General features: G+C 49.3%; 1 protein-coding gene across 1 annotated transcript in view; it reads left to right on the top strand.

Moving 5' to 3' along the window:
• The window catches only part of SEC14L1 (SEC14 like lipid binding 1), a 51,790-nt gene extending 28,289 nt beyond the window's left edge, over window positions 1-23,501 (top strand). The window contains exons 3-16 of the mRNA XM_027080812.1: window positions 5,926-6,075; window positions 6,190-6,321; window positions 7,558-7,686; window positions 8,454-8,688; window positions 9,944-10,053; window positions 11,490-11,679; window positions 12,510-12,598; window positions 13,665-13,735; window positions 14,677-14,848; window positions 15,153-15,287; window positions 17,173-17,307; window positions 19,351-19,602; window positions 20,723-20,901; window positions 21,128-23,501. Of these exons, the coding sequence (XP_026936613.1) occupies window positions 5,926-6,075; window positions 6,190-6,321; window positions 7,558-7,686; window positions 8,454-8,688; window positions 9,944-10,053; window positions 11,490-11,679; window positions 12,510-12,598; window positions 13,665-13,735; window positions 14,677-14,848; window positions 15,153-15,287; window positions 17,173-17,307; window positions 19,351-19,602; window positions 20,723-20,901; window positions 21,128-21,233 (2,085 nt within the window). The 3' untranslated portion in view covers window positions 21,234-23,501. The remainder of the gene's footprint in view (window positions 1-5,925; window positions 6,076-6,189; window positions 6,322-7,557; window positions 7,687-8,453; window positions 8,689-9,943; window positions 10,054-11,489; window positions 11,680-12,509; window positions 12,599-13,664; window positions 13,736-14,676; window positions 14,849-15,152; window positions 15,288-17,172; window positions 17,308-19,350; window positions 19,603-20,722; window positions 20,902-21,127) is intronic.
• The last annotated feature ends 1,623 nt before the right edge of the window (window positions 23,502-25,124 follow it).

Raw genomic sequence — 25,124 nt, forward strand, 5'->3', positions numbered from 1 at the left:
TCCTGGCACTATGCAGTGTTAAGCTCATTAATGCACAAGTTGAAATGTCTTCACTAAAATATGGTTTTCTTTGGCACAGTACCAGCTTTTAATATGTCACAATTGCATTCGGAGGTTGGTTAAAAACCGAAAGTACTGTTTCCAAGCTCCCAAATTGCAGGCTCAGAACCCTTTTGAAGGAGGAAGAGTGGGTGTAGGAAGGTGGGCGGGAGTTGCTACCCAGGAGCAGCTCTCCTCTCAGGGCCAAGTGGACAAGGCTTTAGTGCTACTTCTACCATTGAAACGATCACTGAGTTAGACAAAAAGAGTGAGCAAATGACTACAGTGGTTATTCCTCTTCCAAAAGTAATTTTTCCTTTTAAGAGGAGACATCAAAGAACATTTCTCCCCCTCTGAAGAAACTACTTCTGGAAGAGTTACTTTTGTTCGGCCTTTCTTGATTTTTGTAGTTGTTAAATATCGAGTGTGATTAGGAAATGACTTGATAATATTGCAGATAGTTGGCAAAAAAATAAGACATTTGAAAGTTACCTCTGCTCTTCTGACGCAGTGGTTGGAACCTGGTGAGCGTTGAAATATGGGGTTCTTCCTCACTTCTCTCCTAGAGATTTCTTCCTGCGGAGATAAAATTGAAGGCCTGCTAGTGTGGGCTCTTTGGACCAAACAGGGTTTTATAAAAATAGGGAAGCTTCATAAAATCCGGATTGCTGGCTTCTCTTGAAAAACCATAAGCTGGAGCTCCCTGGGCCTGCGTCTCCTCCGAGCTGCAGTGGACGGCCGCGGGCAGGAGGCCCCACAAGGAGGAGCAGGTGCGCCTTGGGTTAGGGCTGTGGGCAAACCTAAAAGTTGTGTACATTTTTCACGTATAAAATGGGACAATGTTGTATTTAATCAGTTACTTGGAAAAGCACTGTTGGTTTACGTGAGGACTTCCCCCCCAGGGTTACCTTTTCCTATTAATATTTTTCCCAGCTTTCTAATTTGAAAAATTTCTATTAAAAAACAGTTGAAAAAGGAACTTCCCTGGTGGTCCAGTGGCTAAGGCTCTGCGCTCCCATTGCAGGGGGCCTGGGTTCGATCCCTGGTCAGGGAACTAGATCCCACATGCAGCGACTAAAGATCCTGCACGCTGCAACAAAGATCCTGTGCCGCAACTAAGACCCAGCGCGGCCAAATCAATAAATATTTTTAAAAAGCCAACAACAACTGTCATTTAAAAAAAAAGTTGATAAAGTGTAGTGAGCACCTGTGTACGTTTCACGCAGGGAAATTAACACATTTGCTTTATCTCGCTTTTTCACACACACACACCACATTTTTTTTTTTGCAGAACCATTTGAAAGTGAGCTGCATATTAACACTTTTGCCCTAAATACTGAAGAATAGATGCTCTCCTTACATAACTGTCATCATTATCACACCTGAGAAATTTGACACTGATAGAATAATATTATTTAATAAGGAGTACATAGAGTTATTTTTATTCCAATCCAGGAACCAGGACAGCATTGCATTCTTCAGTTGTCTTTATTCTAGACACGTCCCTGCTTTCTTTGTCCACCTTTCAAGACGTGGACAGTTTTTCTTTTCTAAGCGTCCGGGCTGGTTATTTTGTAGAGTATTCCACAATTTGGATTCGTCTGGTTGCTCCCCACGATTAGCTTTAGTTTGCCCTTTGCGTCGTGAGGACTTCGTGGGTTTGTGTGTGCTTCCATTGCAACCATTGGATTGTCAGATTGTCCCAAGTGCAATGGTTTGGTTAAGGTGATGTCTACTAGATCTTTCCATTATAAAGGTACCATTGTGCCTTTGTCACTAATGATCGGCAGGACGATAATTTGAGACTGTGGTATCTTCCAGCGACTACCTTTCTGTAGCAACCATTTATGATCCTTGCCTGAATCAGTTATTATAAATTGACGGTTGCAGAATGATGATTTTTTCTAATTCTGTCATTCCTTCTATGATTATTAGGTGATCTTTTTCTGTAAAATTTCCTCCCCCGCCCATATTTCTTGAGGATCACTCTATGATTTATAAAGCTTTACCACCTTTTTTCTTTCTGTTGCTCACATTATCCCGGGATTGGCAAGTGGAACCCCTTCAGGCTGGTTCCCCATCAGTCATTGAGCACTTCCTTGATTTCTGGTAAGAAATACTTCAGACTAACCTTGACCTTTCCTTGCCCCAGACTTGTGATCAGCCATTTCTCCAGGGAGCACAGCTTCCTTTCTAGTAGGGAATGGTATTTAGGAAACAAGATCTGGATGCCAAGTTTGCTCATGGCAGCTGAGGTGTCATCACTTGTAGGCCCTTCCTGTGGATGGAGCTAGAACATATATTAATTATATTAATAATATTATATATTTTATTTTGAATGAAATCAGAATGCTGCTATTTTTCAGAGGCTCCAGAAACTTTACAGGTTGTAGTTCATGCTGGAATACTAGGGTGCTGGTATCGTAAGCAGTTTCAGAGACTAAAGTTTGGTCAACTTCTTGCAGTCTTCCTTTTCCTTAACCCTCTAGAAAGTTAGGGTTTTCTATGCTAACAGTACGCAGGACTCATTAACCTCACGTATCTCTGAAAGGCCAGGGTAAGTGAGCACAGAAGCAAAAAGCTGGATTCATTGGTTTATTTAGGAAGCTTTTATTCCGTATTTCAAAAAATGTTTATTGAACAGTGACTCTCTTCTTACTAGGCATTGAGTAAGGTCCTTGTTCTCCTGGATAATCAAAGAGAAAAAGGACTTGGTCTCTGCCCTGTGGCTGAGTGTCACCCTGCATCTGGTGGCAGGGTGACGGATGTGGAGGGAGGAGGGTAGATGCTTACCAACCACTTTCCACCACGACAGAGCTTTGGAGAGGAGCATACCGATTCCTGTATTAGTGGCTCGTTAGCCTGGATACCTCAGATGCCATTTGGTTGGGGCATACCGAGGTAAAAATGGATGTCTCTGCAAATATGAATCTGCATGGAGGGATAATTTTACAGGGAATGGAAAGTTTTTACTATGTTTTAAATTCAGGGCTAGCTTGTGTGGGTAATGCCTTATGCTGACCACTCTATTTCAAGAATTTAAAGATGTGGGTATTTTGAAAATGATATATAACAGGTACTTAAATAGGAGAGATCCGAGCCTAGGTTGTTTCTTGCTAAGTGCTTACTCTACCTTTTATGTAACTTAAAAAGAATTGTTTTGTTTGAAGCCCTTGTATTCTCAGTTTCTTGATATGTCATAGTGCTGCAATGGACAAAGCCAGTTTTTTTTTTTAATGTAGTAAAATTTAAAAGTCAGTTTAGACAGTGTCAGTGTGTAGAACAAATGATAGTCAGCAATTTTTTTTTCTAGCATTGTTTGTGTGTGCAGTACTTAATACTAACAAATTTTAGGGCCTCGTGGAGGCCTAAATTATCTATGTTACGATCTCAGCGGCTGAATAAACTTCTTAAACGTTGTTTATTATAATATGCATTAAGGGAATTATCGTGCGATTTATCATCCCATGGTAGCAGTCACGGAACTCAGAATGTATTTGAATGGCGGGGAGTACATAAGCATGAAGATTATATTTTCAACTCCCAAAGTAAAAACATTTAAAAAGTAAATGTAATTGGTCACCATGTGGGTTTTGCCTCCCTTCCTGACCATCTGGTCACATGGTAGCGTTCCCTCCTTCCCTGCAGAAGAGGGCGGGGCCTCCTGTTGGTCCTGGTCTCCCCCCCACCCCCGTCGTGCTCTCGGGGCCTGGCTACGCAGCTGGCGCTGAGCTGGGATGTTCCTTGTCACGGCGTCACTGCAGGCCCCCGTTTCCCTCCTCTGCCGGCTGTGGTTCTGTGCTCACGCCCCGAGGTATCCTCGAAGTCGCGCTCCTGGGGTCTCTTTCCTGGGAATGTTCTCCCCTCATCGCTGACTATGAGCAGCCCTTTCCATGCTTTGAGGCCCGGTGTAAATGCCTCCTCTCGCTGGAAGCCTTCCGAAGCCTCCGTCCCTCTGTTCCTCTAAGCTGTGTGTTTTCTTCTTCTTAAGCCCTTACAGCACTTGCTATTCTTAGGACACTCCTGTGTATTTCCCTGACACTGTTTCCCGAACTGTCCGCTTCCTCTTCCCCTTCCTCCCATGTTGCCTAGCTTGGTACAGTATAAATATATAAAGAGCAGGAGGGCAGCATACATTTTTCAGATTGGGGTAACTTTATAATGTTATGGAGAGAAGATGAGATACCAGAAAACTGAGAATTACTTGGAATGAAATGGTCGTGAACATCCTGGGTGGAGGAATTGCTAGGTCACTCTGGTGTTTTACGGGGTCTTCTGTGACCGCTCGTGTGATGAGTGTACTTACGTTCAAATGGTCGAGCCTGTTGAAGGGGAACTTCAGGGAACTTCTCCAAGAAGGCCGACTTTTTTAGTATGATGGTGCTCTGAAACCACGTGCACCTTGTTAGAAGTGCAGTCAGAGCAGTCTGTGCCATTTCCACACTTTCATTAATCTTTCAACACCGTAAATTTCTTCCTTAAATCTGTGCTTGCTTGTCATTAAAGATGGGGTGTCTCAATTCCCCTTGCCCCCGTTTCTACTCCCGCCTAAGAGGGGAGTGGCGTCCGTCAATCTAACATGACAACATCTCACGGTACCGTCCTTTATTATAGGGGGAGCAGAACTGCGAGGCGAGCCCTGGGCCTTTTTTAGGTTTCTTCTTACGGCCAGACACTTGTCATCCCATGCCCTGTGGTTTCCTGTGTTTGCACACCTGTGATCCTTTGGATGGCTTAGGTTTTAGTGTGAATTCAACAGTATCTTTAGTTCGGTAATCTTCACAGATTGCTACAGAGCAAACTAAATCTGGTGCCTAAGTACATTTTCTAAAAGTTTGGATGAATTATGTAGCAAGTCTTTTTCTTTCTTTTTTCTAAATTAAGTTTTTTTCATTTTGAGATAATGGTAGACTCATAGTATATTAATAACATGTTATTCCCAAGGAATATTATGGAGCGATTCCATGTGCTCTCTACCCGTCTTCCCCAAATGGTAACATCCAGGGAAACTGTTGTACATCATCACAACCAAGATATTGACATGATGCAGTCAAGACAGAACATCTCCCAAGTGCCCCCGTCTTGTTGCCCTATTGTAGTCACACCCACTGCCCTCCCACCCCCCGCCCTTCTTTAACCCCTGGCAACCACTCATCTGTTACCCATTTCTATAATTTTGTCATTTCAAGAATGTTACAGAAATGTTTAAGTTCATGATCCACTTTGATATAATTTTTATGTAAGGTGTGGGGTTAGGTCGAGGGGTCGAGGCCTTTTTTTTTTTTTGCCTGTGGGTGTGTAATTTCTCCAGTAATATGTGTGAAAAGGCCATCCTTCTTCCATTGAATTGCTTTTGCAGCTTTGTTAAAAAAAAAAAGTCAGTTGGCATGTTTGTGTGGGTCAGCTTGTGGCTCTCTGCTCTGTCCGTTGACCTGTGTGTCTTTCCCTCCACCCGTGCACGAAGCCTGGATTCCTGTAGCCGTGTAGTAAGCTTTAATCCCCAGGAGAGGGATGCCTCCCAATGTGGTCTTCTTTTTCAGAATTGTTTTGGCTATTTTCGTTCTTTCTCCTTTCCATATAAATTTTTAAATCTTGTCTATAAGCTACAGAAGAAAATCTTGCTGTGATTTTGATAGGAATTTGTTAAAACTCTATATCCACGTGGAGAAAATTGACGTCTTTACTATATTGAGTCTTCCAGTCCATTAACGTTGAATGTCTTTTTCTTTTTAAAATCATGAAAGCTTAAGGTGTAAAGATGAAGATGGCTGTGATGTAACGTGTTGCCATGTATTAAGAGGTGATTTTATTCCAGGGAGACTGTCAAAGACAGACTGTCAGGTTGCATCTTTGTTCAATTCCTTTTTTAAAAAATTTTATTCATAGGCCTATGAAAGGAGGTTCCCTACGTGTCCTTTGATTCCGATGTTTGTGGACAGTGACACTGTGAATGAATTCAAGAGTGAAGATGGGGCTATTCATGTTATAGAAAGGCGCTGCAAACTGGATATAGATGCCCCTAGACTGTTGAAAAAGGTAACTGAAAAGGACACCTTAAAAGGCAGTCCCCCCAAAACCAAAATGAACTTATGCTTATAGCTTCTGTTGCTCTTGTTATTAACCCGTTTTCTTTCTGTTTCTGTTTTAAAGATTGCAGGAGTCGATTATGTTTATTTTATCCAGAAAAACTCACTGAATTCTCGGGAACGTACTTTGCACATTGAGGCCCGTAATGAAACGTTTTCTAACCGCGTCATCATCAACGAGCACTGCTGCTACAGCGTGAGTAACCGGCGCTCAGGCAGAGGCGCAGAGTGTGCTGGCGCGGAGCTTCTGAGAGTTGTTTGGCCACTGCTTTAAGCAGTGCGTGAGGGCTGCCTCTGTCTGAGAGGGCAGTTCTTCATCACATAAAGTCACCAGTTTCTGACGAGCGGGAGCGGCAGGTGTGGTGTACTGCAGGGTGGATTACATTGTTGTCGCAGTTCAGGTGGCCAAGTGATGGCCTGACTTGTTCTTTAATATGCCACGTCTTTTCTGGCCACTCTGACACTTTAGAAATGTGTATTGAGGGACCCAGCCTACTGTTCCCCCGAAGATTGGAGCCGAGTGTGTTTATCTGCCCCCCGTCTTCACTGCTCACCACCCTTTTTCAAGAACTTCTCTTACCAGATTATTGGAAAAACCTAATAGGTCTCTCTGCTTCCACCCTTACTTTCCTACAATATATCCTCGACACTGAATCCAAAGTGATCCATTTAAAGTATGTCAGATCGTGTCATGCTTTCTTTGGGCTCAAACACCTGCAGTGTCTCTGCATTTCACTCAGAGGAAAAGCCCAGAGGCCTTGCAGTGGCTCATGAAGCCCTGTTTTCTCCTCATCTCTCCTCTGCTGTCCTGCCTGCCTTGGGCACGGCCTGCCCGCTGTCTCGCTGGCTGTGGTCGTGTAGGCGAACTTCCCGGAGGACCTCTGCTCCTTCTGCCCCCAGACCTCCGCTTGACTCCCGTCCTTCCCTCCTTCCGGCTTCGCTCAGCTCTCCCCTTCTCGATGGAGCCAGCCCTGAGCACCCTGTTCGGTTCTGTAACCTGCCCTCTATCCCTTTAACCTGCACCAACTTGGCTTTTGTCCATAGTGCTTATCTTCAACAATGATATCATTTCTTACCTGTATGTTTGTGGCCAGTTGTCAGTCTCCTCCTGCTAGACTGGAAGCTTCACAAGGCAGCGATCTTGGTTTTGTTCATGGTGGAGAACATGGCTCGATGAATATGGTGAATGAATGACTGAACCAAGAACGAAAATGAAGCTCTCCTAATAGTCACTTTTAGACTATTTTAGAAACATTATTTGAGCCTTTTCATGAATTTGAACCTCTCTGTGTAATTTTTCCATCTGCTGTTTTCATGATAATAACATCATTAGTAAAATAAGTGTTTCTCCTGGGTACCAGTTGACTGAGGAGCAAATGATATTCTCAGTTGTCAGTATAATTAGTGGGAATACTTTCTCTTTTACCTGCAGGTTCACCCTGAAAATGAAGATTGGACCTGTTTTGAACAGTCTGCAAGTTTAGATATTAAATCTTTCTTTGGTTTTGAAAGTACAGTGGAAAAAATTGCAATGAAACAGTATACCAGCAACATTAAAAAAGTGAGTCTGTCTTGGGATTTTAAGGAAGCGGGTGGGCGGGAGTCTCTTTGGGAGGCTGGGAACGGGTTAGTCAGGGCCCCCCGGGGGTGGAAGGGGTGGGCGGGGCTGCAGGTGATGCTGGTCGCTGGGGGACTGAGGAGGAGGGGTCTGCGGGCGCTGGCCTGCCCCCCCCCCCCACCTTCCGGGCTTTCTGGGAAAGGTGAGCGCTGCAGTCAGGCCGGGCAGCAGCCCCCAGCAGCCCCGGGGCCAGCAGGGCCCTGCTGGGTGAAGGCGCTGCTGTCCTGAAGAGGCATTTCAGGGGGTCTCTCGGGTCCCAGGCGCTGAGAGGTGAGGTTCGTCTTCCTTGGAGTCTTCCTTTCCTTCTGGTTTTCATGCTGCTGCTCATCGTTGTGGCAGTTGGGTTGCGAAACGTATCAGTATATATGGGATTAGGAGTATGTATGGGATTAGGAGTGCTTTCTGAAGGCTTGTTTTAAGTGATACTGGAAAGCATTTGGATTGAGACACAAAGCACATGTTGAGCACCAGTGTGGCAAATCAGTGCTTTTAACTGGTTATATAAAAAATTCCATCTTAGATGTGATTTCCTAGACCTTTAGAGAAGAGGAAGTAAGATTATGAAAAAAAAAAACAAGCCACAAAGGCATTTGGCTTTTCTTTTTCCTATTTATGTAACTCAGTTTTTATCATGGTTTTAAAAACCCGTGAGGGATGAATAATTTGAAAACTCAGTATATACTAACTTTAAAACCGCTTTTGCTTCAAAGGGAAAAGAGATCATTGAGTACTACCTTCGTCAGCTAGAAGAAGAAGGCATCACGTTTGTGCCCCGCTGGACTCCACCTTCCCTTGCACCCTCTTCAGAGATGTCCTCATCCTGCAAGAAACCAGCAGCGCCGTTGGCTGTAGTGGTCCCAGACCCTGCGCTAAAGGAAGGGCTGAGCAGCGAGCCCCTCAGCACCCCGAGCGGGGTGCCTGAGCCCGCGGTGGGGACCCCTGACGGTGGGTCTGAGCGAGGCTTCGCTCTGAGAGCAAGACTTCAGGCTTACCTCGAGCCATTGCCTCTCGGGACGCTTAGAGGTTACACGAGCAGAAAATTGATCTCGTTACTGTCCCCTTTCCTCTGGCTTATATAACACATTGATTTTATTTTTCTCTTAGAATGAAGAAACTTCCTTCTAAGAAAAAAATAAGTTTTTCTTATTTTTATGAGTTTTTAAAAAATGGGCAGGAAGGGACGTATCAAGTTATTCTTTTACTGAGACCAGGAAACGTTTTTCATTTTAGTTGAAGGTATCTTCAGGGAACTGTAAGGTAGGAACTGATCTTTCTAACACAATTATATCATCACCAAACACATTTTAGGCTTACTAGATTCAAGGCACTGTTCTAAGCACTTTATGAATGTTCACTCGTTTCATGATCGTTCCTTTTAGGTAGGAAATGCTTACTGTTCGCATTTTATACATGAGTTAACTGAGGCTCAGTGCGGGCTCCACCACGCTGTGCCGCCTTTCTCGTGCGCTATGCCCGTGCGCGTGCACGCACACACACGCACACACACGCGCACACACCTCTTTTTTATTTCTCAAACTTGTGCCCACTGTAAAATAAGAAAATACAAGAAAATTCTGCCCTCATAAGTTTTGTTGAATTATTGGCATTTATCTTTCCATACCTTCTTTTCTGCGGCTCAGCTGTGCCCTTGGTTACTTTTCAACGGGTGGCAGGTATTTTAGTTGGTTTGGCAAAAATACGTTTTATTTTTCACTTTGGGAATTTTTCTTTGCTATGCTTAATTTGAAATCTCATTCTTCCAGTTTATGTTACCTTAGGAGGAAGATTTCTTGTGTTCTTGAACATCCAAAATAGGTCTAGATCCACTTGTTTGTTTTATTTCGTAGTTTTATATGATGTGCGTCCTCCTTATGTAACTTTGAATTAAGTATCATTAAATATCTGTAACAGCTGTCATTCTGTCATGAATAGAGTTGATATCTTGCAAACAGAGTTGATCTGGTGGTAGTCGGGGCGTGTAAAGGAATCGGCACGTTTCTGTGTGGCTCTGGCAGTGATTGGGCTTAAAGACTGTCATTGGGGGTCTCTAGGGTGGCTGGTTTGAGTCCCCCGTCCCTGTGGTTCCGTCACCTCTCAGACTCCGGGACCACACAGGAACGTCACCAAGCAGGAGGACTTAGGAAGCCTTCGAGCTTCAGTGTTCTTTGTTGTAAATGATGTCCTGTAATTTATATTCCAGACAAACTAGACGCAGACTACATCAAGAGATACCTGGGTGACCTGACTCCACTGCAGGAGAGCTGCCTGATCCGACTTCGCCAGTGGCTCCAGGAGACCCACAAGGGCAAAGTGAGAATTCACACTCGTGTGCAGGGGCGCTGTTGTGAAACCTCGGATCCCTGGTCCTGTTCATAGTGACTCAGAGTAAATGTGCCCGATTGCCATAGCTGGGAATGTCCCTTCCAGTCTAAAAGTCATTGAATCCGTATCCCTGTGTGTGGCATCTGAGTCTTTCGTGGCAAGTTATGGTCCCCTACTGTGTATAATTAGCTGTACTTTTGTAGATGTTACAGAGAATGGACTTGCTGAAAAACAATTATATGTCCAGTTGCAAAGCAATATTGTATTCCAAGTATTCATACATTTTAATTTTCAGAAGGTTTGGAAGTGGTTCACGGATTATTCCGAGGTTCGAACCGTCTGGGCTTTGATTTTGAGGGTTTTGGTAAGCAGCCTCATAAGGAATTAGATTTTTGTAATCCTCCAGCTGACGGGGACTAGTGAGGAGCGGAGGGATTTGTGTGTCGGGGTGTTACTCACTCGCTGGCCTGCCCTCTAAGTCTGTCAGCCTTGGTCACTAGCGCCCAGCATCTGAGGACCGTTTGTATTAGTAATTGCGGACACAGCCCCTGTGGTAAGAGCTGCCATTTGTTGTGTGCGGACCGTGCACCAGCCTCTCTTTTAAGATCTTAATTAAATCCTCTCAGCAGCCCTGTGAGGTGGTGCTGTTTTTATCAGCCCTGTGGTACACACAGAGGACTTCAGTAACTTGCCCAGGGTCTGTCTTGTAGTGAGTGGTGGGCTGGGGTCGAAGCCAGGCCTTTAGGTTCTGGAACCGCCGTTCCTAGCCACTTCCTTGTAACGGTGCTCCTTTCTGAGAGAAGGTGATGCCATCTCAGTGCTTTATTTTCCCAGGAGTGGGGTAGTTAGGGGGTGCCAACCACATCTCCCCCATCTGTGCACCAGCAGCATGTGGCAGTGAGTGCGTGGCCGGGGTCAAGGGCAGCCAGTCCACGGGAGACCCAGACGCAGCCTTGGCCTGTGGTTTACTTAGGGAAGCCGACCTGTCGAACTTGTTGATTGCCAGGAGCGGAACGTGGAGAAGGTTCCTGTGTGTCAGGACACCAGCACCACTACCAAAACCAACAACACTGTTTTGTGTTCTGGGTTTTTATTTACGTGTAATATATACACAGAAAAATGCACAGATCATAATAACTCGTAGGTTAGCTCAGTGAACTGAAGCATCTGGTGTTTAAGAAATTCCTTATGCCTTCACTCTACTTTGCTGAAACTAAAATGGGAATAGCATGAAGATTATTCAGACTAATGCTGATTTTCTAAAGCATTAAGGAATTTCTGGTAATGGCTAATTTTACATAGTGCGATAGTGCAGCTCGCTGTTGATAAGAAGTGAGACTTTCAGAGCCTTATTCTGTTGGTAACTTGGTTTTTCCCCTTAGCAGCTTTTAACATTGCTTAGAAACATCTCTAACTCTCAACAGATCCCGAAAGATGAGCATATTCTCCGGTTCTTGCGCGCCCGGGACTTCAACATAGACAAAGCCAGAGAGACCCTGTGTCAGTCTCTGACCTGGCGAAAGCAGCACCAGGTGGACTACATCCTCGACACCTGGCAACCTCCCCAGGTCCTTCAGGACTACTACGCGGGAGGCTGGCACCATCACGACAAAGGTAGCTGGGAGCTTGGCATCGAGACAGGTGGGCCCGTGGGCACGCTGCCCCTCCCTCCCCCGGCTTGAGCAAGTGGATGCCCGTTTCACTGCCGCCGCCCTGGGGATGCCCTGCAGAGCGGAAGGAAGGGCCTGAGGCTGCTGCTGCCTCCCTGCTCTCGCTGCCCTCGGGCAGCCTGCTCCACTGCAGTCCTTAGTTGCATGGAGTTTGACTTTATTTTAAAAACTTCGAAGGCAGAGGTTTTTCAGGAGCACAGTGCTAGGAAAGGTACTTTCCAGTGACTTAACCCCTGCAATATCTGTAAAAACGTGTAGCCAGGTTTTGTACATCAGAATTTCGGCTCTACCTGGAGAGTGAACAAAACTTAAACCAAGAACAGTGATCCCGAACATGAATGATGAGGTGTGCGTGGGTTGGTTGGATTACCCTGCACACGGCTCCCTGCAGGACAGCCTGCGCCGTCGAAAGGCGTGCCCGGTGCTTCCTGACTCGACTTGGTGGCGGGTGGAGTGGGGTCACGGCTGAGCCCGGCAATGGCCGCGGTGTGGGTGGTAGAGCCGGACGGAGGACAGAGCTCCGCTGGGCCCCCTCTCTCCGTGCAGAGCGTCTCCGGGGCCCTGCTAATAAGCTGCTCCGTCGGCTGGCTTTGGTGGGGCAGGGTTGCAGGGGCCCTGTGGGCAACACAGAAGGCAGCTGCTGCTCCTCAGCGGGAGAGCGCTGGAAGCTCCTTTGGAACTTGGGTGAGCCCGTCTCCCTGTCAGGGCCTCAGAGCTGTGTCCCCAGCCTCATGTCAGGAATGGCGCTCACAACGCCTGTCCTTCCCCCTGCAGACGGGCGGCCCCTCTACGTGCTCAGGCTGGGGCAGATGGACACCAAAGGCTTGGTGAGAGCCCTCGGCGAGGAGGCCCTGCTGAGATACGTGAGTGCCCCCTGCAGAGGACACCGGGCTCCGCTGTGGCTTCACTTTCTTTCTCTGCCCACAGGGGTGGGATAGGACAGCTGTCCTGTTGCACCAGCATGTTTTACTTTCATAATTAGAAAGGAAGATCCATTAATATATTTCAAAAACTTCAAAAGAGGGCACAAAAATTATAGAAGTGTTTTTCCCGGTGGGGCAGTGTGAACAGAAGAATCAGCACAGCCCCTTGAGAGGGTACGGGGAGCTGGTCGCCTGTTCCTTTCTCTCCCACTGGCTCGGGCCGTCCCCACCCACCCTCACTCTCTTTTTAAGATGCCCCTCAGATCGGACCTCTTAATAGCACTCTCTCCACTGGCACGTCCATGATCCAGGCTCTTAGCATCTTTCATCAGGGATAGACCCCTTCCAGGGCAGCTTCCACCGCGTGGGCAACTATGAAGAGAAGAATATTGTCCTTAAATTAGAAACAAACAAGCAAAAACTTTAAAAGGCATATCTATAATCCATTATCCCAAAATATCCACTGTTGGCATTTTGTTGCTATTCTGTTAGCGCCCGCCACTGTGCGTGTGCTGACATCCACACGTACACACGTGTGCGCACAAAGATACGGGTGGACTACGTCTGTTGGGGAAGGGCTTGTTACTCCAGATTGAAGGGTTCCCTTCAGCTGGACTTCAAGTCAGTTCTCAGACTGCCTTTTCTCTTGGCTGGTACGTGTGGCATCACAGTGTCCCCACTTGACGGACACACGTCCGACACTTCCGGACGTGTCTGCTCTGGAGACAGGTCAGCAGTTCGTGCCCTCCCCGCCCATCTGGAGACTCCTGTCGTCTCACTGGGGAGCTGTCCCCTTTGCCACACAGGACAGCGCTCGTTCTCTTTGAAAGAAATGTTCTTTATCCGTGCTGTGTTTTGTGTGTATGAACGTGTCAAGATTTAAATACATGACTGGTTTACACACCTACCTAAAACACGCCGTGTTTTTGTCAGTCGCATAGCTTTGATACAGTCGTGGTAGCTTCTTAGACTGATAATGGAATCTGTATGGCCCTTGTGTACGTAGGTCCTCTCCATAAATGAAGAAGGGCTAAGACGGTGCGAAGAAAATACAAAAGTCTTCGGCCGGCCTATCAGGTATCTGTGTGGTGCTGTTTGTCCTGCTAGCTTATTGAGAATGTGAGTTAAGTATTTCTAGTTGATTTTTAGAACCAAAATCTGGTTTGATTTTATAGGACCAAGTGGAAATAGTTTACTGTTTACCCTAATGCTCTAGGAGGCAGGTAAGAGGGAAACACGTAGAGCATGTAATATAGTCAGTTGTGAGGGACCGTTGCTAGAGTTTGGTGTTTCTGCCCCCAGGCATTGCCATCCCCTCAGTCTGAGTGGATTGGCGTGTCCGAGGTCTGCATGGTCCTTGGGAGCCCAGAGTCACAGGTGGTTGGTTTTTGCTCCTTTATTTTTTGGTGGTGGGGAGGTGGGACAGAAAAAAATTAGTCTGTGCTATTAAACCAAACTTCTAGTTATGGTAAACCCTTTTGAAAACGTGCAGTGGTTCAGAGGTTGGCATAGAGCAGGGTATAGATGGTTAACTAGCACGTAAGTTCCAGGAGGGCAGGGACTTTGAGGGCCTTTGCTCACTGCTGTATTCGCAGCTCCTGCCACAGTGCTTGACTCAATAACGTTTGTCAAAGACTAGGTTATCGCCGTTCAGTCACACCACGTATTTAAATGCCACACACACACCCCACTGGGTCAGTAGAGGGGGCTCAGCAGGTCAAGGGCAGCACGTGGCCTCCTTCGCTGGATTGCTGAGTGCGTCAGACTGAAGCTTTGAGTCACGGTCCCTTAGCTCTTGGTGGCTTTGAAGTTTCAGGGATTAGTCCTACCACACCCATCCCATATCTTGATACAAGCAGATATATATAGAGTTCATTACACTGTGATTTTTAAAACCTGGTGTATCTTTGGAAGTGGAATCAAATGACCGTATATAACATCGAAAAGAAAAGCAAATCACTCTGGGCCGCGGTTTGCCGAGTGTGCCGTGTACTGAACGGAGCTCATCTCACCTGCAGTTCGTGGACCTGCCTGGTGGACCTGGAAGGGCTGAACATGCGCCACCTGTGGAGGCCGGGCGTGAAGGCCCTGCTGCGCATCATCGAGGTGGTGGAGGCCAACTACCCCGAGACGCTGGGCCGCCTTCTGATCCTGCGTGCCCCCAGGGTGTTTCCTGTCCTCTGGACTCTGGTGGGTTTCCATGTCGTTCTGCATAACTGGTAGCCACTTGGAAGGTGCACACATGTGCGTTCATGTCTGTGTATGTGTCTATGACTTGAAATCATAAAGCAAAATAAGCACGGAGACATCAAAGTTTCTCAGATTATTTAAGGAAAGAAAGAATTCCCGAGGGCCCTAATGCCGTGCACTCGGGCTTTACAGAAAAAGCGTGTCAAACTTGAATCCGCCCCGTAATATCAGTGTGTAATTTTAATCTTTGAAATACAGACAGCAAACCAAATATGACTACATGGTTTTTTCTGATTATTTATAGGTTAGTCCATTCATTGATGACAACACCAGAAGGAAATTCCTTATTTATGCAGGAAATGACTACCAGGGTCCTGGAGGCCTGCTGGATTACATCGATAAAGAGATTATCCCAGACTTCCTGAGTGGAGAGTGCATGGTACGTATCTGGGAGAGCACCTGCATGTTCGGCTGCTCACGAGGGTAGCAGAGGTGGATGCTGTTTGCACAAAGGAACTTCAGAGCTTTTAGTTTGGATTATTTGATTGTCTTTCCGGTTTTGTTTTGGCTGACATCTCTCTGATACTGGGTTAAACTAAACAGAACCATGTCGGTAATTTTTGATGACACATATTCTCCATTGTTAGATGCTCACGAGAATTCGTTTTACGGTCAGTGTGATCGCAGTTTGCTTTATTCACTCAGCTTCGTGTGGATCAGATTCTTTAATCGCTTTAGAGGAGCTGTGCATCTTTTTAAAACATTAAAAAATCAAACTGATTCTCAAAAAGATTTCCCCCTTGACAATAAATCAGGATAACATTTTAAAAGGGACAGTTAAGGGAACTAGTTCTCTTGTTGTGATGTGGGGTTTTAAATACGTTGAGTTGCTCGGTTAGCAGGCAGGGGGCTCCACTTCTTTACCCTGTACTGTGGCGATGGAGTCAGAGAAGTTTAGTTCCTTGAGGACCGTACAGCCTCGGGGGCACAACGGCCTGACAGGGCGGAGGGGGTGTGTGAAGGAAACAGAAGCGTGGTCCACGCATCTAGCTGACGTGACAGGTGACGGGCGCCAGCAGGGAGTAGTGGTTCTTCTCAGAGAAGGGACTTCCATCATCCTTCATAGTAAATAAGGTTAGCCGTTGAGATGTTGAGATGTGGCCCCCCGGCTGACTCACGTATTTAGCTGATGATTGGGCGCTCGGGGGAATCCCTCTGGACTGTTCGAGGAATTTAACCGGCGCTGAAATCAGCTCTGAGGCCTTCAGTCCTGCTCCAGGGAATCGCAGTGCAGCACAAAGGAGCAAGTGAGGTAGAGGACCTTCACTCACCCAGCGCCCGTGAGATTAAAGCGCGAGGTCAGATCTGTAGAAACCCACAGACTTCGATTATATCAGAGCAGGACCCGGCGAGGTTGCTTCTTCCAGTTACGACAAAAGCAACTGGGCTGCAGCAGAAGCAGACCTGACTCCCCCGTGAGGCGTTCAGGATGCTAAGAGTCCCGCAGTTAGCAGAGATCTCCCCACGCTGGCCGTTAAGGCTCCTTCTCTGCTCTTCCGTGCCGCTGTCGGGCTGGCGTTGAAGAGACAGTGCTCGCTTCTGCCCGCTGCCGTGTAACGTGGCCTCGGCGCTGTGGCGTGTTTGCGTCCCGCTGCACTGCCCGCTGTAGACGGCCGTGTTTCTTTCCTGTGTGGTCGCCTCCCAGGGCTGATAATGTAAGCAGTGCTTGGATTTTATGAGCTCGAGTGTTAAGTCATTATATCCGGGTCAGTTAGGAAATCTATGAAATGTGCAAATTCTCATTCGGCCTGTTTCAAGCAGATTCGGAAGTTGCTGCTCTTTACTATTTTTTGGCTGGTGTCACGGACCGATCACTTGATCTGGCTTAGACACAAAGCTTTCTTTATAGATTATATATCTTGACTGTAATTGTATGTAATAAGAATAGTGCCTGTAGCTGCGGAGAATAAAACTGTTTTCTTAACATAACGTTTTCTTCTGCAGCGCAACATACGTACTTAACTATTCTTACATAAACCAGCTTCAGTAGTTGGATGCAGTCCCTCATACGCACTAGTGTGAATTCTGTGGCAAATCAGCTTCAACTTGTTCTCATTTATTTAAAGCGAGACACATGTATTTAAGTGGCTTTTCACAATTATTTTGCTAAGTAGTGTGGAGTGTTCTGCGACATGGCAGGTGTTGTCCATTTCCTAAGCGGCTCCGAGGAGTCGCCTGTGTCAGGACATGGCGCTGCCGGCGTTTGGTTCTCAGAGGAGTGGCCTGCGTTGGCTCAGCTCGCACGACTGCGTTTACATTTCCAGTGTGAAGTGCCAGAGGGGGGCCTGGTGCCCAAGTCCCTGTACAGGACCGCAGAGGAGCTGGAGAACGAAGACCTCAAGCTCTGGACCGAAACCATCTACCAGTCCGCGAGCGTTTTCAAAGGGGCCCCGCACGAGGTAGGTGCCGGGACGAAGCCACAGGGGCCGGGCCCCCGCTTCCCACCGAGGTTCTTCTGTGGGTCTCCCCAGTGGGGTGTAGTTTAGGAGAATCAGGTGCTTTTCTCTGGTCTTGGTCTTTAGGTTTCTGTTGACACTGATCTGCAGTTTAGGCAGATGTCGACACAGGAGAGCAGGGCTCTCTCAGAGGGAAAGGTGGCTGCCCTTGGTCAGGGCGCCTGGAAGGAGGGTAGGCAGCTCGCGGTCCAGTTCACCCGAGAGCCTGGACACACAGGGGCGCGCAGCAGGTCTCCCCGTGGGAAGGTTTGTAGCTCTTCAGTTTAATGTACTCAGTGATCGGGACCAGTCGCATCTTCTGTTTTGTCTTGACTGGATTTGGGTGTTTATTACCTTTAAGGAATTTGCCCGTTTCTATAAATCTGATGGAGTGAGGAGAAACTAGCACATGTGTTTTCTCTCCTTGCTGTCACGTGGTGGTGCAGAAGCAAGAGTGTGCCTGTGTTTTGACACGCGTGTGTGCTGTGGCGTCATGAGGGACTCAGCACAGACTGGCCCTTCCTGGACTTCGGGCTGAGGTTTGTGGCTCAGGATCGTGGGAGGGGTGGCACCTGGCGTGGAGAGGCTGCTCAGCGCGCTGGGCTGCTGGCCGGGTGGACAGTGGTGGCCGGGAGCTGACGCCGTACTGCCTCCTCCATCCTCCTGGCCAGAGTGTGTCCCACACGGCCCACCTGTGCCTCGTGGGGCGAGTGGACATGGGGCTGTGGTTTGAGCGAGCAAAAAAGACAGGTTCGATGTACCTTATTCACAGCCTCTGTAGGGGGAAGTCGACTGTGTCTTGAGGATTATTTGTATTAGTTTTTTATTTGGAGGCCGGCAGGCGCGAGGAGGCCAACTTCTTTCCTTAGGTTGTGGTTGCTCTCATCCAGGGTAGAGAACTCAGTGGTGTGATGTGTTCTTGTGAGTCACGTATCTGTGCAAGTGTTTCTACATCAAAACTGAACACTTCAGTTCTGCTTTGGGGGTTCAGTAAAGCACAAATCGAGAACGGTGGCCTCATGAAATGAGCACGGAATTCCTCGTCCCCGCTGTGAATGCAGGAGCGAGAGTGCTGGTCCGCAGAGGGGCTGACGTCCAAGGGAGCTCTGCCCTCAGAGCCACTTTGGTGTCGTTGGTGCCACCGCTGTGCTTAGATGCAGCTCTTGTGCTTACGGAATCCGCTCTTTAGGGAGATTCTGTGTGGCTCTGTCAGCGGTGAGAAGTGGCCGTGGTGGGACCAAAAGGGCTGCTTGACGAGAAGCAAAGCGCTAACACGCCTCCCGGAAGGCTCAGCGGGCAGGCTTCCAGGGCAGGGTGGGGTGCGGGGCCTGGCTTCTGCTGGAATTTTTTAGTGAATACATAACTTTTTACAGCTGGTTTTAATTCTCACATCCCTCCCACAGTAATCTTTTGAAACTGTAACTTTGATCATTCCCTGTGGGGAAGCTGTATGGGCGCTGCATGAAATTCAGCTTTTAGGTTGGCACTCGACACCCGGGGCCCTTCCCCATCCCAGGGCCACGTGGCGCCCTCTTCCCACCTAGCGCAGCGGCCACGGGCAGAGGCCACTCAGCCTGCACTCGCGTCCACCCCGCTCCCCGCTTGGATGCTTCCTTCCTGTCCCTCCTGGGCTCTTCTGTGACCTTCCCTGTGCCCTTCAGCCCAGAGCAACCCACGGAACCACTTCTGTGGTGTCTAGCGTTATTTCTGTTTTGTATTAAGACACTTTTTACAGCCAACACTGGGTGTTTTAAAGCACTCAGGGAATTGAGGGGAAGCTTGGACCATAGGTGTGGCTGACAGAGCACAGAGCTTGGCGCTGATGCGTAGCAGGAGCAGCTGGGTGAAAGAAAGGAAAGAGCGAGCAGAGGCCTGGAAGGTGGGGTGAGGAGGGTCGGCCGTGCGCGCCCCCCTAGCCGGGGGAAAGCTGCCGGGGGGCCTGCTGCCGCGGCGTCGCCTCAGAGGCCCGTGCTTATTTTGGTGGGTTGATGCGACCTCTTTTTCCAGATTCTCGTTCAGATTGTGGATGCCTCTTCGGTGATCACCTGGGATTTTGATGTGTGCAAAGGGGACATCGTCTTTAACATCTATCACTCCAAGAGGTCGCCGCAGCCACCCAAAAAGGACTCCCTGGGGGCGCACAGCATCACTTCCCCGGGAGGGAACAACGCGCAGCTGATAGACAGAATCTGGCAGCTGGGCCGTGACTACAGCATGGTGGAGTCACCTCTCATCTGCAAAGAAGGGGAAAGTGTGCAGGTAAGGTCTCCTGGGAGTCCCCGCGGCGTGGCTCTTCCGTCTGGAGAAGGAAGTCTTGCTTCGGCCCCGTGCTGCGTCTGTAGACAGGCAGTTCAGTTTGTCCTCTTAGTTACGGTTAGAGGCGCTCAAGAAGCCGAGCGGATCCCAGAAGAACCTAGAGCTCAGCAGAATCCATTACTTGTATCTAAAGTCATGAATTATTTCTGGAAGTATTTTCACAAAAGCGACATGGAAGAAAGGGAAAGGCATTCGGCGCACGTACAAAGCTGGGATTGAGAAGGCTTCTGCTAAGACGGCCTTTGACCTGGCAGCATTCTTCTCTTCAAGGAAAATCACCCCGAATAGAAGGGAGAGAAACAAGTAATTAGGGAACTATTAAGTGTCATTACTAAGCATCCTAATTTATCTTAAATGCTCTGTCAGCTCATTTAAAATTTTGGCTGGTTATTCCGAGTGCCTGAGCTCAGAGTGGTAGCTCTCGGGTGCCTCTGGCCTTCATAATAGATGCATAATTTTGCTGTCTTTACGGTTTTCAGGGATAAGCCTGTCAGTGTTCTGGTGGTCTTAGAGGCAGGGTAAAAGAGAGTATTCTATTCCATTTTTAAAATAATGAACATTTTAATCTGTATCACAGTCTTTAGTTCCAGAATTAAGGGAGAAAGTAGTTTTCACAGATTGGCATTCTACTGTAGATCGCCGTCCTTTTAACCCAGAATACACCGGGAAGGTCGTTGGAAGCACATCAGAGAGAGCATTGCCTGGTCCAAGTGGCCTTTTTTGACCCCAGGCCCTCAAGGGTGAGCAGAGGACCCCCGGGCGCTCCCACCCTGCGGGCGCCTGCATCCTCCTCCCAAGGCAGAGTCCTGGGGGCGGACAGCCTCTGAGGGTCCCTCCCGTGGCCTCCCCTGCGCCTGGCAGAGGCCTGGCTGCAGTGCCGACACCCGGGAGGCAGCGTGGGATGGACCCCGATCGTGAGTCAGGGCAGCCGGTCCTTCCCCCGTCGCGATGGTCAGTAATCGGAGTTGGATCCGAGTGGACCCGGTCTCCTGGCGTTTGTCAGACCCGTTGTGGGAGGGCACGCGAAGCAGGTCCTCAGCTGGTGCCGCCTGACTCGTTCCAGGGCTCCCACGTGACACGGTGGCCGGGCTTCTACATCCTGCAGTGGAAGTTCCACAGCATGCCGGCCTGTGCCGCCACCAGCCTGCCCCGCATGGACGACGTGCTGGCCTCCCTGCAGGTCTCTTCCCACAAGTGCAAAGTGATGTACTACACCGAAGTGATCGGGTCCGAGGACTTCCGGTGCGTGAGGCCGGGGTCGAGGCCGGGGCGGCCTCCGGGCCCCCTGTCGCTGGCGGTTCACGGCGTCATCAGTGTGGGAGGGCGGTGGGGGGCTGTGTCCCCCTGGGCCCTGCACGGCCGGCCCGGCTCTGGGGGGCGCTGCGGGGAGCGGGCTGGGATCGGCCAGGAGGGCGGTGGGCGGCCGCGGTGGGGTCCTCACACACCCGCCTCCCCGTGCTTCTTACAGAGGCTCCATGACCAGCCTGGAGTCCAGCCACAGCGGGTTCTCCCAGCTCAGCGCTGCCACCACCTCGTCCAGCCAGTCCCACTCCAGCTCCATGGTCTCCAGGTAGCGCCCAGTGCGCAGAGGGGACGCCCACCGCCTCGGGCCGCCGCCCACCCGCCCACCCCGCAGCCGCGTTGCGCAGACTCCTCTGGCCCTCTAGGTAGCACGTAGCTCTCCAGGTGGCAAACGTAGTCACTGACCCCGAAACAGTCTCCACAGGTAGTTTTGACTCCAGCTCAGTAGCCATAGGTTTTGTATACAGTGTGCACAAAATCCAACCAGAGCACAAGGGCTCTCTCTTCAGAGAAAAGTAGTTTATATACCAGTTAAGAGGTTGACTTTGTCTCAAATGTTGATGCAAAAAATGTTTCCAAGCACCTGCACACCATCCCTTAGTGGATGAACTCCCCACCACCCGTCAGAGGTGACCCACCTTCCTCCGCGGAGCAGAAGCTGCCAACCTGTCCCCTGCCCTGCATCTGGCCCTCACCTCCTCCCTGCTGGTGGTCGACGCGGTCCGAGGATTCAGTGACTGCCTGCTAGGCTCCTTTTCCTCTGAGCAGACACCGCTTAATCAGAAGGACTCAGAGGGAGCCTGGGGGCACCCCGGCCCGGCTCCGGGGCCAGACGGACCCACTGTTGTAAAGTGGGTCTGGGGGGTCAGGGGCTCTCGCGGACTCCCCACAATGCCAGGAAGAACACCGCCATCATTAAACATTATTTTCTCTTTCCTCCTTTCAAACCTTTTGGTACTTTGAGAGCAGGCTTCCTCTGTCCATGAACTTGGGCCGAGGGCGTCCTCTCCCTTTTCCTCCCGGTGTGTTGCTCTTCCTACCTGCACGTGTTAGTTCTGAACTCATTCTAGATTGGCCTCCCCTAGGCCCCTCACAGCTTGGTAGCATCAGAGCCCAAATGGTTCTTCTAGTCACTAGAAGGGTACTTAAGAGACAGTGAGTCCCATCTGCCGTTTTGAAACTGTCCTGTGTTCATTGTGTGGCCATGTCGGGGCAGCCTGTGGCCTGGGGGAGCCCTGCTTCTTTGTGACAGGAAATTGTGGGCATGTGTGTGTGTGTGCCTGCAGGCATGTGTGTCTCGGGGTGGGTGTGTGTCAGCGGGGGACAGGGCGAGTAGAAACTTAGTTCAAGTAATGAAGGGTTCGATTGCATAGAAGCAGGTCAGATTGTGAGGTCGGTCCGCTTTTTACTTTTTCTTTTTGATTCCAGTTACCAAGCCTGGTCTACCTTTTATTGGCCCTCGTTTTCTCGGCTTGTTATGGGAAAAGCAGGTTCTTTGCGAATCTGTCCAGGTGTTGCCTTGGCTCAGTCTCCGTGGTGAATGAAGACGTGTGTCATGGTGGGTGCGTGGCGGAGGCTGTGCTTTTAAGGATCTGGGCCAAAAGCCAGGCGGCCATCGTCAGTGTGTGACGGGCACGGAAACCCTGAGTTGCGTTGTTGTAAACCTGCCCTGGAGGTGTTAGGTGGGTGCCGCGTGGCAGGAGAGCTGTGTGGACGAGCGTGTGCCCGCGGGGAGGTGTCTGCAGGGCTCCGGAGGGGCAGAGCAACCCTCCCAGCAGCAATACTCGGTGGCTGCCTGCACGCTGAGGACGTTCCTGGGCGTCTCCCAGGGCTGCTGGCCCGTCCGGAGCACAGCTGTGTGTTTCCTGCACAAGAGAAGCTCACCATTGGCACCTAAAGGCTTGTTTCCAGAAAGCACAGTAGGGTTAGTTAGTGCATCCGTTTCCAAATTCTCAGGACCTGAAGACGGTCCTGTCTCCGTCCTCCTCTCTCTTTCTCTGTGTCTCAGCTGCCAAGAAAACAGTGCACCCGACAGCCCACATCAGCCCAGGGGCGCTTGCAGAACTGTCTGAATCGCAGCCACCCCTCCCCCAGTCTGAAGAGCGGCTCCTTTTGAGCTGACTCAGAAGTGGCACTGTCCTATCCCCAAAGAGTTGAATGCATCCTTAAGCGTTCACAGCACATCACTGCACAAATCCTTACAGGGTTCCTCCTGAGTACCCATCGCCCTGTCCTCCTTGGAACGGGGCTGTGAGGCAGGTGGACTTCGAGCACGCAGTTTATCGTGACTCTCCTTCAGTGCCCTGCACTCTTTTTAAAATGCTGCTGTCGTCTCACCTGTTCTCAGCACTAACGGTCCTTTCGGTTTCCCCTCTGTTACTAGTGTCTTAATTCACTTTCTTTCCTAATTTCATTATTTACGTATCAAATTCTGTAAATGTTTTGTAAACACATTACCTCACTCTTGGTAATACAATACTGATAGTCTTTAAAAGATTTTTTTATTGTTATCAATAATAAATGTGAACTGTTTAAAAAAACGAATGTCTTTTTCTTACTGTGAATCGGCAGTCTCCCTTGAAGGGTGTGACGTCCTTAGGAGACTTTAGAGACTGAAGGAAGGGGAGATTCTGGAGCCAGAGGACTGGTGTTCCAGAAGCTCGGGAACAGTGGCTAGCTTGTGAGGGGCCATCGTACACTGTCCTGCACACACGCTGCAGCTGTGGGCTGCCGATTCCTCAGGAGCGTGGAGCCCGGTACTTACAGCTCCCTTGCTCCCGGAAGAGAACAGGCTGTAGTTTTCCTTAAACTCTATGAGGTCGAACAGGACTCAGCCACGATGCAATGTTTCTTTAGTAACAAAATGGGTCCTTCTGTCAGGTGGCCAGCGTGGACCCTCAGAAACCTGGGCCGCCTTGTCCCCGGCTCCTGCAGCTGGGCCTGCCGGGGTGGGACGCTGCAGATGCAGGAGCAGTGCCTACCCCGTCAGGAGCCTCGAGGGCCCGTCCTTGGTGGCAGCGGCCGTGGGACCGGCCCGGCCGCGGGGCGGGAGCGGGTGACGCCTGCATGAGCCCCCATGCCCACGGCCCAGCCTGGGTTGTGAGCCCGCCCCCCGGCAGTCGACACTGGAGACGGGCTTCAGTCCTCCCTCAGCAGCACCTGCAGGACGTGCAACTGATGACTCAGCCAGCCTGCCCCCGAGGGAAGGGAAAGGCTTTTCCCACGAATTCCTTCGAGCTCTGCCATCTCCTGGGCCCACTTTACCAAGCCTTTGGTTTAGCGTCAGGTTCTTGCAGTGGTGGCCAGAGCAACGTGAAAAGCAGATGAGGCTGTGGGCACCTGTCCCCCGCTGCCCGTCTCTGACTATCTCAGGGCCACAGTGAAACGGGGCGTCCTGACAGTGGGCGTCAGGTTTTTGTACCGGGCCACCAAGCCATAACATGTATTGATCTGTAAGTGTGTCGTTCCCTTTAACCCCAGGTCTCATCAGACGTCGACAGAGCCTAACCACAGGCTGCATTGCAGTCCTGAGTCGTGGCAGGGGTGTTCTCGGTAAAGTGTTGGTGTGAAACAAACCAATGAATCAGTTTTGTTTGAAAAGTTAGGGCTTTGGAAAGCAGGGGATTCTGGGAGGATTGTAGTGTCGTCCCCACATGAAAACAGAAAGACCGATGTGGAACCTGAAGCCTACGTACAACTGACTTGTACCCTAGAAAATGGTTAAATGGCAAAGCTTATGATATATATTCTCCACAGTTAAAAAAAAAAAGAAAGAAAAAGCTATGGACATAATTTACAACAAAGCTAGGGAATAAGGCCCAAATAGAGGCACAAACCAGCTATAGTCACAAGACTCAAGTTAAACAATGGAGTGTCTGGGAATTCCCTGGCGGTCCAGTGGTTAGGACTCTGTGCTTCCACTGCAGGGGGCACGGGTTCTATCCCTGGTTGGGGAACTAAGATCCCACATGCCGTGGGGCACAGCCAAAAAGAATGAGGGGAGAGTGGGGACGGCATATGCAGGAAATTAACATGGTTATTCTGAGCGTCTTGGTATGTAATATATGTGTGTGTGTGGGTACACACACACATATACACATACATAGACACACATAGGTCACATACTAAGAATAACCATGTTGATGTATATATGTGTGGATACA

Source organism: Aethalodelphis obliquidens, unplaced genomic scaffold (genome assembly GCF_003676395.1).
Source record: "Aethalodelphis obliquidens isolate GAN/ISIS:26980383/991018 unplaced genomic scaffold, ASM367639v1 scaffold44, whole genome shotgun sequence".
NCBI classification, from domain to species: domain Eukaryota; kingdom Metazoa; phylum Chordata; class Mammalia; order Artiodactyla; family Delphinidae; genus Aethalodelphis; species Aethalodelphis obliquidens.